The 15,705-nt window shown below is 49.5% G+C and overlaps 1 protein-coding gene across 1 annotated transcript in view; it reads right to left on the bottom strand.

Moving 5' to 3' along the window:
* The window catches only part of ryr2a (ryanodine receptor 2a (cardiac)), a gene marked incomplete at both ends in the record, with an annotated part of 435,130 nt that overhangs the window by 187,930 nt on the left and 231,495 nt on the right, over positions 1-15,705 (bottom strand). Inside the window, 3 exons of the mRNA XM_080517507.1 lie at positions 7,808-7,977; positions 8,112-8,232; positions 15,243-15,351. Coding sequence (XP_080373633.1) covers positions 7,808-7,977; positions 8,112-8,232; positions 15,243-15,351 — 400 coding nt within the window. The remainder of the gene's footprint in view (positions 1-7,807; positions 7,978-8,111; positions 8,233-15,242; positions 15,352-15,705) is intronic.

Raw genomic sequence — 15,705 nt, 5'->3', positions numbered from 1 at the left:
CTTGAAGCTTTAACACCTAATCATCTTCTGCTGCTGAAGACTTTCCCTTCCCTCTCACCTGGGGACTTCAAAAGGAATGACATTGTCAGGAGTCACACACCTCGCTCCAGCACCGGATCCTCTCTGGCACTCCTGCAGGCAATCAGCTAATTGATGGCCATGCAGTCTTAAGCCCTGCAGTGAGGAGGGTCCGGTGCCAGAGGATTGTCTATTCCCAGTCCGTGTGGAGAGTTCCCCCGGGTCTCCTGTTGGCTGCTGCCGCAGGTGAGTCGGTGTTGTCCTCCCCGGGGAGTGAGTGTCCTCCCCGGGGAGGTCCCCGTTCCTGTTTCCCGGTTCCAAGAAGTTCTCCGTCCGGGTCCCGTCCCGGTTCCTAGAAGTTCCCCGTCTGGGTCCCGTCCCGGTTCCCGGAAGTTCCCCGTCCGGGTCCCGTCCCGGTTCCCGGAAGTTCCCCGTCCGGGTCCCGTCCCGGTTCCAAGAAGTTCCCCGTCCGGGTCCCGTCCCGGTTCCCGGAAGTTCCCCGTCCGGGTCCCGTCCTGGTTCCAAGAAGTTCCCCGTCCGGGTCCCGTCCCAGTTCCTAGAAGTTCCCCGTCCGGGTTCCGTCCCGGGTTCCTGGAGGCCCCCCAGAGATTCCCCCGGGTCCCGTCCCGGTTCCAAGAGGCCCCCCCAGAGATTCCCCCAGGTCCCGTCCCGGTTCCAGGAGGCCCCCCAGAGATTCCCCCGGGTCCCGTCCCGGTTCGAAGAGGGCCCCCCAGAGATTCCCCCGGGTCCCGTCCCGGTTCCAAGAGGCCCCCCAGAGATTCCCCCGGGTCCCGTCCCGGTTCCAAGAGGCCCCCCCAGAGATTCCCCCGGGTCCCGTCCCGGTTCCAAGAGGCCCCCCCAGAGATTCCCCCGGGTCCCGTCCCGGTTCCAAGAGGCCCCCCAGAGATTCCCTGGGTCCCGTCCCGGTTCCAAGAGGCCCCCCAGAGATTCCCCGGGTCCCGTCCCGGATCCAAGAAGCCCCCGAGAGTTCCCCCGGGTCCCGTCCCGGTTCCAAGAGGCCCCCCAGAGATTCCCCCGGGTCCCGTCCCGGTTCCAAGAGGCCCCCCAGAGATTCCCCGGGTCCCGTCCCGGTTCCAAGAGGCCCCAGAGATTCCCCGGGTTCCGTCCCGGATCCAAGAAGCCCCCGAGAGTTCCCCCGGGTCCCCTCACCGTTCCAGCTCCCCTTTCCTTGTTTCCACAATAAAACATTGACGTTTGCAAACAATTCATTGCTTTGAGGTCTGCTTCTGGGTTCTAGCTCCACGCACCGGCTCCCAGCCGTGACAGACATTTACGCTCATCGACGCTGGAAACAAGTCCAATATATGTCCAAATATTTTGGAGCCGATGGACCAAGGAATATTTACCACAGTTGCAGGAATATCAGAAATGGACTAGCATTAAGACAAACTTCGCTGTGGGAGATATTGTGCTTACTGTGGATGAGACGGCACCTCGGAGCTCATGGATGATAGGGAAAGTTACCCAAACATTTCCAGACAAAGGAGGATTTGTGCGAATGTTGCTGATCAAGACAAAGCCTCGCTCTTTGGAAAGGCCGATAACCAAAGTTTGCCTTCTGCAGGAAGCAGAACTTTGATCCTTCAGTCCGAAATGAACAGTTTGCTTCTACAGTGAGACTGACTCATTGACTGACCGTTTGACATGGCCAGGACTTAACTGCAGTGGATTTTAACTTTTGAACTGGACAAGATTTGCATCTCTTGAAGAACACACTGATGAACTGTACATGGACTATAAATAAGAATGATATTTTTGGTTGCGATGTTTTGTAGATGTATTGTTGTAATGTAATTATGACAATGATAATAATTAGGAGCTGGATTGTAGGAGCCATATCCGGCAATGTTTTTATGTTTTTGGTGATGTCACTTGTGGGTGGTCACGTGGGTGTTGTCGGTGTGGGTTGATTGGAAGGGTTTATATTCACCTGTGTGGCAGAGGTAGGGGGAGAGAGAGGGGGGGTGAATTGGAATCGCATAATTTTGATGACCGTATCTACGTATCCAGTGTATCTCTCAGCGTATCGTCATAGTTTGGACATCACCGAGGAAGACATTATTCCTACCTGTCTGCATGGCGATCCAAATAAAACCTGAACATCGGAAAAAGCACAAGTGGTGTGTCTGTTGGAACGAGTCAGCGGTGCAAAATTCCATCTTCAGCCTCTCAGTGACTTTTTTGTTTTCAGTTTTTTTTTTTGGTTAGAAGTCAGCACAAATATTTTTCATTACTTGTTTCAATGTATTTATTTCATTTCTTTTCAAGGTTTAATGTATTATTTGTATTAATATAATTATTGTAAAGCTTTTCTGTTCTACACTGTGAATTGCTCTGTGTTTGAATGGTGCTCTGTTGACCTTATTCCGCTCCAGCTACTTTCTCAGTTCTTCCACATTTTGTCTAAAGCATTGTGGGATACCGTCAAATTAGGGCTGCAACTAGTAATTATTTTAATAATCAAATAATCGGTCGATTATTTTTTCAATTAATCAATGAATCGGTTAAAAAAAAAGACATTTCAAAATGGAGGACCAGTTGATATTGAAGGAACCAAGCATCAAATGTTATGCTTATTTAAAAGTACATAACTGAACCAATAGAAAGATGTATACTTTATGTAGACCGTAAGATTATTGAAATCACTGGAAGTAATTAATGAAAAATGTTAATTATTAATGGAAGTAAATGGTCATTTAATCCAACAATTCCTAAAGTAATTGAGTAATTACTTAAAAGTGAATAAATTATCAAAAAATGATTTATTTATGAAAAATTGGTTATTTATCAATTAATGATAAAATTAGGACACCACCAGCTAAACTGGAAAAAGCTAATACCAAAATATCAGTCTCTTTGTAAAAAGGGCTATTTAAGTTAGTTAATATTTGTCTTTAAATATAGCAGTCTTAAATAAAATGGAAGGTGTGAGATTCGAGCACAGACTGTTACACACCAGTGAATTGTCAACAATAAATACACAATAATTACCGATCAATTCAGTCAACAAGCATTTATTATAAAAATGCATTAATTCATAAATAATTCAGAAATCATTGTCATCTAACGTGGAGATCTAATCTACCAAACAGCAAACAGACGGCGTTGTCCCGTCCGGTTCGGGCTGGACTTCTCGTTGGATGTCGGAACATCCAGTTAGAACTCTGGTGATCGTGCGAAGGTGGTTTAGTGGCACAAGTTAGTGGTCCCGATACTAAATGTGACTATGTGTGTGTATTTATCTAACCAAGATCAGATACCACAAGCGGATGGTGGGCGTGCCTCGGGCGTGCGCTCGTGAGGTCAGGTTAGTGAAAGAGAGAAAAAAGAGGAGAGAGGAGGAAAAGCTCTGGCGAGGTTTCAGGTCCTAAACTCAGTTCTCCCCACGGGATCGAAGTTCGCTCCGGGAAGTTAAACCAGACCTCTGGTGTCTGAGATGGAAACTGGGGCTTCGGACAGGAGTGCGCGTGAACGTCACATGTGCACTCTTGAACACATTGTATGTATTAGCTTCAGGCTAATCTAGCTTCAGGCTAATCGAACAATGCTGCCCTGACAAAAGCTGCTTACTGTTCGTGGCGTGCGATTGTTCAGCACTGTCCGTGGGGCGGTGTGGTGCTGTGTGACATAGTAACTCGTCCGTGTTAGCAGACTGGATTTCAGCGTTCTGAAGTCCAGAGGCTTTGCTCTCAGCTGCCGAAGTAAGCCTCAGGTCGGGAGTCCCGGTGAGCTGCATGGCTGGAGAGTGAAGAAGTTGGGTTGCAGCTGAGGCATTTGGAGCAATGCAGTCCATTGAAGAGGGGAAAAAAAAAGAAAAGGAAAGAAAAAGTAACTCCACAGATTTTCTGCTTGTCCAGCGAGGTTCGAAAGGTCCAGCCTGGTCCACATGCGCCACCATGCGGTTCTCTGCATCTGGCCTGATGGAAAACTGTCTTGAAGAGGGTTTGTTATTTCCCGTTTCTGCCTTTTATACCTGTGCATCACGGTCTTGGACTCCCGCTGTGCTCAGGATGGCCTGAGCCAGTCAGAGTGGGGTTTGCCTCAGAGCTTCCAGGGCGGGTGCTCCAGCTGGTGACGGAGGCCTTGGGTCCCTTGGCACTGGGGAGCAGTGCTGCAGCTTGGGGGCAGTGTGGCCAGGGCCCCCCTGGTGGGGGTCACATCATCAATGGCTGACCATGTGGTCTCTTTGTCCTCAAGGAGACCACAGGGGAGGAGTCAACATTACTCCGAGGGAGTAAATGGATTGAGTGGCTCTGCAGTGCAGGCCGTGACAACACTGACCTCTTCTGGCTGGTCCAGAAGGTGCAGTGGAAGGTCATTTCTCTACCAGTCATTCTTTGGAGGGAGTGGAACCTGTGGAGTGGTGTATGGTGGACCGAAGGGTCACCAACACCCGTTGGAGGCTCACATCTCCATCTGTACCACCGCTGTTGCCATACCGGAGTATGTGGGTGGTGCTGTGGTTGACTCGGTCAACCTGGGAAGATGACAAGGAGTGAACTGGTGAATGGAGGTTGGCCTCCATTACCAAAATGTCATACAGAACAGTCCTGACACTGGGTGTGGCATGTGGACGGAAGGTGGGAGGCTCCAGTGGCTGAACGCTTGGTTCAGAAGGACGACAGCAGCCGTGGTGGCTGTGTCAACGTGGAGATGGAGGTCATCAACATGAATGTTACGTGGGCCCTGACAGGCATTTTCATCATGATTATGATGATTGGATGGAACGGTCTGAGTCACAGTGATGGTTTTCTCGCAGTGGGAGGTCTGCATCTCCCCGCGGTTCAGCGGTCTGCTGATGTGAGCCACAACTGTGTCTGGGTCATGTGACTGCACTGGGGCAGCATTGAGACTATGAGAGTGCTCGTTCTTTGACTCGAAACCTGCATAAGGTTATTCTGGTACAGGTGTGCTCTGTTTACCTGAAGTGTCTGTATTCTCTGGTTGAGTCATCGGAGCGTGCACAACCAGGTCACCTTCGGTGCTCAATTTTGTTCTATTGGGAACCTGTTTGAGGTTGACATGGCGAGCGCTGGTGATGGTTCTGGTTGTGGAAAAGAGGAGAGTGGTGTCATGCCTGTCGTCACTGGTGAGGGATGATGGCAGACTGTCAATGAGAGGTATCATCAGTTCAAGGTTGTAAAAAGAACTGTCAGTTAACTTCTCTAATGGTGAAAATGCAGTCACTTTAATCTGACTGTGTTTCTGATGGTGGACCCGCGGCATGGCTGAAGGATTGTCAGGTCGAGATCTGAACTGTGAGGCAAGGAGGCGCATGAACCAGGGACTTTGGTTAAAGCGAGCGGTGGCTCGGAACTTTGAGCAAGTCAGCGTCGGTGGCAGATTTCTCTGACCAGCACGCCAAAGGAGCCTCCAGAACCGAGGTTCCATCCATGTGTGCACCCCCCACGGTGTGGTGGGCGTGCAAAGAAGTACTCATGTACAAAGAAGAACTCACGTCCTTCAGTGACAAGAGTAAAGAGTGGTGTGCTTGAACTGGGTCTCGGCTCGTCACCTGCGGCGGATGCTGACTGTCAGGGAGCCTTGAAGTGGATTGGCTGGGGTCAAACTCTGGGAGAGACCCAAGGATTGGTAGGGGACCTCTAGACTGGATGGCATCGACTCTGCTGTTGAAAGCTTGGTGGCCTGGTTCAGGGCCAAGGGGAGTCGGGCTGGTGACTTGGGACCAAAGGCGCCATTGGTGGCAGTCAATCAGCACGGCCAGTCGGTTTAAGAGGTCCTGACCAATAAGCAGTTCAATTCAGTGACCTAGATGAGATGCGTCACTGACATGTCCTGGAAAGTTATGTCGACCCAGACATGTTGGGTAACAAGTCCTGAGTGAAGCTTCTGATGTTTATGCTACACTCTTCCACCTGAAGTGGCTTTCCTAGGGCACGCATGGTTCTAGCAACCTGCGTGAAGGTGGCTGGACACATGAGGGTGATTTCTGACCCAGTATCAAGCAGGGAGAGGGTGTCTACACCCCCTACCATCACTGAAGTGTATACGCGGTTGGCATCGCCATCGCTCACAAGATTCCCGAAGAACGTCAAACGGGGCGTCTCTGTTTGTTTTGACCTCCTGGATCTCCTCCTCCTCCTGCTGACAAAGCAAACTTTGTGTGCGGAGGGGAGAGGCATCCATCCTCGTCGTGCAGTCAGGGGCCGGGAGTCCGGTTCCTCAGGGGAGCCGGGTCCCTTCTGACTAGGCGGGTTCAGGTCCTGCGCCACCTCTTTGATGCAAGTTTTAATCCACTGTGGGACGTCTGTGTCCCAGCGGTTCAAGAGGTTCTCCAGTGAGTGGAGGACCAAAGATGATAGCACTGTGAGGTGCTGGAAAATAACTCTTCTTTCTCCTGAAAAGGAGTGAAAGAGCTATGAGAGCACATTGTGGTGCGGCTGAGCACCGATGGATGTGTGTCAGTCCAGCAGCACCTTGTTCCCCTGAGACACTATGGGTCCAGACAAGCAGCACCTGTTCCCCCGCCAGCTCCACTGCAGAACCACCAAGATCACCAATGTTTTTCACTTCATCCAGAAAATGCCTGGATGCTGTTTTTCCTTTAATATTTGAAGGGACAGTTTCTATGCAGCTAAACACAAGGTACCTGCTGAGAGCAGGTGTTCAAGAAATGTTAATGCCCCTCATTGTGGATGCACACATTTTTATTGTGAACTTTATAGTCATTAGTGTGGACTGACCATTCAGTAATATTAGTTAATTCCTGATTGTTGGAATAAAATCAAGAAAAAAACATCACAGTGGGTCAAATAGGGGAAAAAAAGCATGACTCAGACATGAAAGATAAGTCCAATTGAAATGTAGTCACTTGACAAATCGTGTCGCAGAACACGAAAAACCAGATTAAGTTTTGTGACCATTTCATGACCATTTGACGATCTGCCTTGAGACTGGGTGTGGACACATACACAGCAAGCCGTGGAACACTGGAGCAGCGACACGTGGCTCGGGGCGGTTAGCCACAAGACACTGATAAGCAAAGTTCGCCACACCTAGCTAAAGAGCACTGGAGGAGAAACCCACACAGCTAGCCGTGGTTAGCCACGGTGGACTGATCCACACGCAGCCAGCTAGCTCGCTACGGAGCGTTGATCCACAAGAACCATGTTTAAAACTCTTAATCCAGAGATAGATTGTCATTCCCGTTCACCGTCCAGAACGAGCTGCGACTGCAACGACACAACACTACAATAGCGCCACCCACCAGAAGTTGTCAGACAAAATGATGCAATGTGGTGGCGCCCCAATTTTTGTAACAGAATAAGGTCAATAAATACATTTGCCTTGCCTTTTGTTTCAGAAACACACTATTCACACTATGCAGGAGGACTTTGTGAGTCAAATCTCACGCACGCTGATTTTTTAAATGTTATTTCTTTGAATGTCCAAGCATCAAAACATTGACAGATTGGTTCAGTAAAAAAGCAGATTGTTTATTCTAAATTTAATTCAAATTTCAAAAATATACATATAATAACTGCTGTCACAGCCTCTAATTGTCCTCCTGTTGCACCTGTTTTTTCTCATGTATTACTGTACAACTTTTGATTCCTCATCTTTACTTTTTTTTTTTCAATAAAGTTAGTTTACTTTGAAAATCAGCTATTAGAATAGTAGTGAAAGATCTAAACTCTATGCAACTGAACAATGCCCCTGATGTGGAAACATCTGCAGAATGTTTTCCCCGACACATTTTACCCACGTGTGGGCAGGTTATGCATGTTGTGTAGAAATGAATTCTCACAGTGTCCAGAGAGGCAGCAGCTCTCAGATCAGGTAAGAATCCGACCTCCAGGAGGTGTAGGAGAAAGTTCTGGTCTTCTATACCATACACCCGGTCCAAGAACAGGACCATGGCTGCCTTATGGTCTGGACAGAAACCTGCAGACATGTCCGGCTCTACAACCAGCCCATCTGCGTGCGCACAAACACACACACACACACACACACACACACACACGCACACACACACACACACACACACACACGCGTGTTAACATGTTTATGCTTTTCAGAACCACATTTTCAGGTTACCTGCCGTTCCTCACCTTTAGCCAGGCTTGGCATTAAGAACGGGATGCTGATGACTCCCACCAGGTCCTCTATGGGGATGAGAGACCTCAAGATGGCTCTAATTCGGATAGCCTCACCTTTACCTGCATAGATCAGCTGAGAGAGGCAGAGAGGGGCAGAGAAAAATAACAGATTGAGTAGAGAGAGAGAGCGAGAGGCAGAGAGAGAGAGAGAGAGAGAGAGAGAGATTATGAGTCTGTGAGCCTGTTGTCTTGTTTCCACACAGTTCTGCAGACCACTTGACCATTGAGTGGTAACATCGGAGATGCAGGTAGTACCTCATGGTTTTAATGAGACACCTTGCAGTGGTTGGTGGGCTTGTGTGTCTCAGTGACCCCAAGAACTATGCTAGGGTCAGTGAGGCCATCCACGAGCCCACCAGTGAATCCTGTTCCATAAAAAACTGTTATGGAAACAGCAATCAAGAAAACCTACACGACTGGGTGTGACAAGCTTCTTGACATGGAATTATGCTCATATGAATGGCAGTATTGAAAGCTGTACGGAAGCCACTGACAGTAAGACAGAAGTCTTCAACCTCAAAACAAAGACCAGAATTGCATTTTGGAATTTGAGAACTATGTATGTAGAAGACAAGACAGCTAACACAAGTAACAGCAGAGATCAGTTACAATATAAACATTTTAGAAATGAGTACAGATGGACAGGTCAGCTGGATGCAGAACAAACAATAGACAAACAGTACTGTACAGCGGAAGAAACAAGCGCCAACATCATGACAGTGTAGCCATCATTCTGAAGAAAGGATCAGAGACATGCCTGATGGAAGAGAAACCCATGAGGAGTCGGCTGATGAAGATAAGAATGAAGGGAAAGTCAATGTTACCGTCATCCAGTGCTATGCACCAACCAACGGCAGTGAGACAAATGAGAAATATACATTCTATGGCCAACTACAAGTGAGAGGGGAAGACACACCATGTCATGAGATAAAGATTGTGCTGTAGACAACACAAAGCATTTGAGGGCACAAGGAAGAGAATGGTGTGCTAACATAAACAACAATGGTGAGAAACTGCTGGAATTCTGCACAACGTAGGCTTTGGTCATCAGTGGAACAATTATTCTACAACCTGAAATCAACAATCTTACCTGGTGTTACACCAATGGAAGAGACAAAAACCAGATAGACCACCTGATGGTAACTGGGTCGTGGAGAAGATTATTGTTAGATGTCAGCCTCTTGAAAACATCACCCAACTCTGTCCAACTCTCATTGTAGATGATGCATGATTGTAGATGATGCATGATTGTAGATGATGCATGATGGTAGATGATGCATGATTGTAGATGATGCATGATTGTAGATGATGCATGATTGTAGATGATGCATGATTGTAGATGATGCATGATGGTAGATGATGCATGATTGTAGATGATGCATGATTGTAGATGATGCATGATTAGCTCATGCCTTCATCTCCTCCAGATGACTATGGTAATGCACATCTCATTGGGATCCCTGGCAAGAGCCTACAGAAACTCTAATACATTCAAAACAGTGCAGCCATGATCCTGATGCTAACAACAACAACAACAACAACAATAAATAATAAATAATAATAATAATTATTATTATTATTATTGTTATTATTATAGCAGACAGCTATCCATTAACTCTACAGACTTCAAAAAAGCCTAAATAGAATCCACCAAGATTTCCCAACAAATTGTCTTCTCCATCTTCTCTTCCAGGGTGGAGAACAGCAAATACAGTTGTGAAGTCAAGACTGGTGTCAGGCAAGACTGACCAATGTCAATACTGCTCTTCAACGTCACTATCTCCTGGGTGATGTGGTGAACAATAGGGGACCAGCAATGTGGCATCAGAGGGATCCTCATCACAACACATAATTAGAGATAGTTGAGATAAGACATATCTCAATCCCTCATCTCAAAAAATGTATCCTCTTCCGGGTCACTGCTCCTGCGGTCGACCGGTCGGACCTTAGAGCGGCTTCTTTCCTTTTTAACTTTTTAATAGTTCCTGTTTTTTGTTACCCGGGTGAAATGTACTTTCCTGGTTTCATCTGCATGCTAGCAGCTCTGCACACCCTGGTTTATGCTATTGCTGCTTCGCCCACGGAGACAGTACGGATTACATATTCTCAGGAGCTGCTGCAGCGTCTCAGCCTCTGCCCTGCTCTGTTCCCCCCCGACACACTACCATAGGAGATATGGTAATGGACCTCTGGAGTGGACCATAGCGACTCCAAGAAGAGGTACCACAAGGTGACCAGACAGGGAAAGGAGAAGAAGGGAGGAATTACAGTGCGATTGTGGTGTGAAACTCCAGGCTAATGTGAGCCCTCTGCATGAGGACCGGAACGCTTCTATCCTGGCATTCACAGAGACCTGGCTGACGTTGACAACTACAAGCTGCACATCAATGGATTCGGCTCGCCCATGAGGCTCCACGCGACTGTGACATCACTGGTAAACAACATGGCAGAGGTGTGTGCTTCTATAGGACACATCTGCGTGTATATATACGCATGTGTATGTATATATATATATATATATATAATTATTTTTTTTTTCTCCTCTGGATCTTTAAAGTTCTCTGAACATTATACGTTAATTTAATTTTAATGAGTGACTGTTGCAGTTTTGTACCACCCTAAAGTCTTCTGGCTCAGTTTGAGCTGAACTGTTGTTCTCAAGGGATGGAAATACCAGAAGCCAAAATGTATATTTCCATGCAGGCGCAAGGACAGCGTACTGTGAAAGGGACACTGAAGGTTCAGTTTCGACATTGGGGTTTTCAGGTCTTGGGACCATGGCTTTGTCGGTGGTTGCCAGGTTTAATTTACCTGGCATTGTTGTCTATTGTTTGTGTGTGTGTGTGTGTGTGTGTCAAAGACAGAATGTTGTGTTTTTATGTTTGTGTGTCTTTGGTTTGCTTGTTTCCTCGTTTCTTCCTCTCATGCTTCGTTTCCCCCCTCCCTTTACGAGTACTCTCTGCAGTTTCCAGCAGCCACTCACCGGTCCTCCATCTGGTCTGCTTGTACACACCAGCCGCTCTGCTCTCCTAATTGGATATGGTGAGAGATGACCAGAACCAATAATACACTTAGATTTATTTCATTGAACGTGAGAGGTGCGGGGAACGCTACCAAAAATGACAGAATTCTGACCCATCTTCAACATCTTAGAGGAGACATATGTTTCCTTCAGGAGACCCACCTTCGCAACAGAGAGGTTTCACGGCTTAAAAGGGCCGGATTAGCCATATATTCCATTCAAAATTCAACGAAAGAGCCAGTGGCGCTGCTCTCCTTATTTAGCCCGAAATGTGTTTTATACATGGACGACGTGAACATTTTATGCACCGACCTTTTATCAGTCAACAGGACCCTGGACGTGACGGACGTTTATGGACAGGCCTCTGGGTCGAAACTGAACCGAGACAAGACCCAAGCCCAGTTTTACGGACCGTGGACGGCGACTGAGACGACTGGACTTCCCCTGACCGTGACCCAGACTGAACCAAAAATACTGGGGGTGAAATTTGACACGGACGGAGCGGGAAAGACAAACTGGCCAGACGTAGTAGGGAAAGTCAGACAACGACTAGGATTCTGGGGACTTAGAGGACTGACCATGGAAGGAAAGGTTTTAATCATCAAAGCTGTGATTTTACCTTTGCTTTTATTGATCGGCTCTGTTTTTATGCCCCCGAGGAGCGTGCTCTTAGATCTGGACCGGGCCATGTTTTACTTTTTATGGGGCTCAAAGTGGGAAAGGGTAAGAAGAGAAATAATGAAAAAGAGAAAGGAGGAAAAGGAGTCCCGGACTTCTATTTAACACTGGGAAGTTTTTACACGGCACAGCATATGGCTATTGCCACGGACCCCTCCAGGAACCCAAAGACAAGTGCAATGTCTCGTTTCTGGATGGGGTCCTACCTCCGAAAACTCAAGATTTTACCCACCGATCTTAAAGTACCAGTGTCTTTTAACCTGCCACCGGCCTATGGTTTTATCAAGACATTTATTAAACATTTGAACCTGGAACAGGAGGAGTTGCAGATTTTAACTAACCACAGATGTCTGATCTCTGTTGTGCAGGAACGGGAACCAGTGAGTCCAGTGCGCGGGCTCGCACTCGGTGAGCCCTCCACAGTTTGGCGCAACGTGAACCATCCTGTTCTCCCAAACAGACTCCGGGACCTGTCATGGCTGGTGGCTCACGAGGTTCTCCCAGTCAGAGCCGTCATGCACTCCCGAGGAATGGCGGCGCACTCAACTTGCCCCCGGCCTGGTTGTGGCGCTCCTGAGTCGGTGAGGCACCTCCTCTGGGAGTGCAGCGCTGCCGTAGACCAGTGGGCAACGGCCGGCTCCTTGCAATTCCCGTACTTGCCAGCAGGGGAGGTCCTTACAGCACAGCTGGTGCTATACGGGGTGAGCCAAAAGGTCAGGACAAAGGAAGACTTTGCAAAGATGTGGCTCACCCTGGCCGCCATCAAAGACGCCAGAAACCTGCTGGTGAGAAGGCATCGGCAGATCCCCCCCGTGGCTGTGATCCAGACCCCCCTGGTGTGATCCAGATCCCCCCCGTGGCTGTGATCCAGATCCCCCCTGGTGTGATCCAGTTCCCCCTGGTGTGACCCAGACCCCCCTGGTGTGATCCAGACCCCCCCTGGTGTGATCCAGATCCCCCTGTGGCTGTGATCCAGATCCCCCTGGTGTAATCCAGATCCCCCCTGGTGTGATCCAGACCCCCCCTGGTGTGATCCAGACCCCCCCTGGTGTGATCCAGATCCCCCCTGGTGTGATCCAGATCCCCCTGGTGTGATCCAGACCCCCCCTGGTGTGATCCAGTTCCCCCTGTGGCGGTGATCCAGATCCCCCTGGTGTGATCCAGACCCCGGCTGGTGTGATCTAGATCCCCCCCTGGTGTGATCCAGACCCCCCTGGTGTGACCCAGACCCCCCTGGTTTGATCCAGATCCCCCCTGGTGTGATCCAGACCCCCCCGGTTTGATCCAGACCCCCCCTGGTGTGATCCAGATCCCCCCTGGTGTGATCCAGATCCCCCTGTGGCGGTGATCCAGATCCCCCCTGGTGTGATCCAGATCCCCCTGGTGTGATCCAGATCCCCCTGTGGCTGTGATCCAGATCCCCCTGGTGTGATCCAGATCCCCACTGGTGTGATCCAGACCCCCCCTGGTGTGATCCAGATCCCCCTGTGGCTGTGATCCAGATCCCCCTGGTGTAATCCAGATCCCCCCTGGTGTGATCCAGATCCCCCTGGTGTGATCCAGACCCCCCCTGGTGTGATCCAGATCCCCCTGTGGCGGTGATCTAGATCCCCCTGGTGTGATCCAGACCCCGGCTGGTGTGATCCAGATCCCCCCCTGGTGTGATCCAGACCCCCCTGGTGTGACCCAGACCCCCCTGGTTTGATCCAGACCCCCCCTGGTGTGATCCAGACCCCCCCAGTTTGATCCAGACCCCCCCTGGTGTGATCCAGACCCCCCCTGGTGTGATCCAGATCCCCCTGGTGTGATCCAGATCCCCCTGTGGCTGTGACCCAGATCCCCCTGGTGTGACCCAGATCCCCCCTGGTGTGATCCAGACCCCCCTGGTGTGACCCAGACCCCCCTGGTGTGATCCAGATCCCCCCTGGTGTGATCCAGACCCCCCCTGGTGTGATCTAGACCCCCCTGGTGTGACCCAGACCCCCCCTGGTGTGATCCAGATCCCCCTGGTGTGATCCAGATCCCCCCTGGTGTGATCTAGACCCCCCTGGTGTGACCCAGACCCCCCCTGGTGTGATCCAGATCCCCCTGGTGTGACCCAGACCCCCCTGGTTTGATCCAGATCCCCCCTGGTGTGATCCAGATCCCCCTGGTGTGACCCAGATCCCCCTGGTGTGACCCAGACCCCCCTGGTTTGATCCAGATCCCCCCTGGTGTGATCCAGACCCCCCTGGTGTGACTCAAACCCCCCTGGTGTGATCCAGATCCCCCCTGGTGTGATCCAGATCCCCCCTGGTGTGATCCAGACCCCCCCGGTGTGATCCAGATCCCCCTGGTGTGACCCAGACCCCCCTGGTTTGATCCAGATCCCCCCTGGTGTGATCCAGACCCCCCCGGTGTGATCCAGATCCCCCTGGTGTGACCCAGACCCCCCTGGTGTGATCCAGATCCCCCCTGGTTTGATCCAGATCCCCCCTGGTGTGACTCAGACCCCCCTGGTGTGATCCAGACCCCCCCTGGTGTGACCCAGACCCCCCTGGTGTGATCCAGACCCCCCCGGTGTGATCCAGATCCCCCTGGTGTGACCCAGACCCCCCTGGTGTGATCCAGATCCCCCCTGGTTTGATCCAGATCCCCCCTGGTGTGACTCAGACCCCCCTGGTGTGACCCAGACCCCCCCTGGTGTGATCCAGACCCCCCTGGTGTGATCCAGATGGCCACAGCGGCGGTCAGGAGGTGGAAGCTGCAGGCGGCAGCCACAAAGAAGAACGGCTCCCTGCCCATTGGGACGAAGGAGCCGGAGCCTCACAAGGAAAGGTGAGGGCAGGGGGGCCTGGCTCTCCGGGGGTGTCTGGAGGGAGAGGACCTCCTCTGAGCACCATGGCAGAACCCCGAGAGACCAAATGTCTGGAGAACAGGATAAGTTCCCTTGATAGGGACTCACTGCTCTCCTGCACCACACAATAGACTTTTAAAACTGAATGCACTTCCTTTCAGTGACTTTTACAATGATAGGCACTTTTTGTATTCCTCACGTTTCATCATTCTACTCAACAGGTCTTGTTTTAATCATGGATATCTATTTATTTAAACTATTGTATTCATGATATTTTAAACAGAAACTTGTTTTATTGTGTGGAATGATGAAAGAAGAAAATGACCTGGACAATGTGCCACTAAAATCTTGTAAAAGAAAAAAAAAAACGTTTTCTCTGGTGCGCTTCTTTGACATTACTCTTTATTATTTATTATATATTTGTGTGTGTGTGTGTGTGTGTGTGTGTGTGTGTGTGTGTGTGTGTGTGTGTGTGTGTGTGCGTGCGTGCGTGCGTGCGTGCGTGCGAGTGTGTGTGTGTGTGTGTGTGTGTGTGTGCGCCACTCACATGCATCTCTGGAGCACAGCGACCCAGCAGGTCAATTAGGGCAGCGTAGAAGGTCATAATGGCATTTCCCATGTGAATGGTGTCATCCTCCTCATCCTCCAGGATGTCACTGCTGCACGCACACAAGCACGCACACACACACACACACACACACACACACACACACACACACACACACACACACACACACATATATATATATGTTCATGATGATTACAAAATCTATGACATGTAGAATTTTAGGTATTGTGAAATACATTAATTAAACATGGTTCTGAACATGCTATATCCATGTTCTATTCCTACGACACTTGGGTGAGTCTGGTAGCAAAATAGTTGCACCTTATACATTACATAGAGACAATGTTCTTCACTCATGTTCACATATGGGCAGATATACTGATCGAAATACAATGTATTTAATGATTACTATCATAACTGAATTTATTTCAAGGTTCTTTTT

Source organism: Blennius ocellaris, assembly GCF_963422515.1.
Source record: "Blennius ocellaris genome assembly, chromosome: 21".
NCBI classification, from domain to species: Eukaryota; Metazoa; Chordata; class Actinopteri; order Blenniiformes; family Blenniidae; genus Blennius; species Blennius ocellaris.
This window is presented reverse-complemented; position numbering and strand designations above follow the sequence as displayed.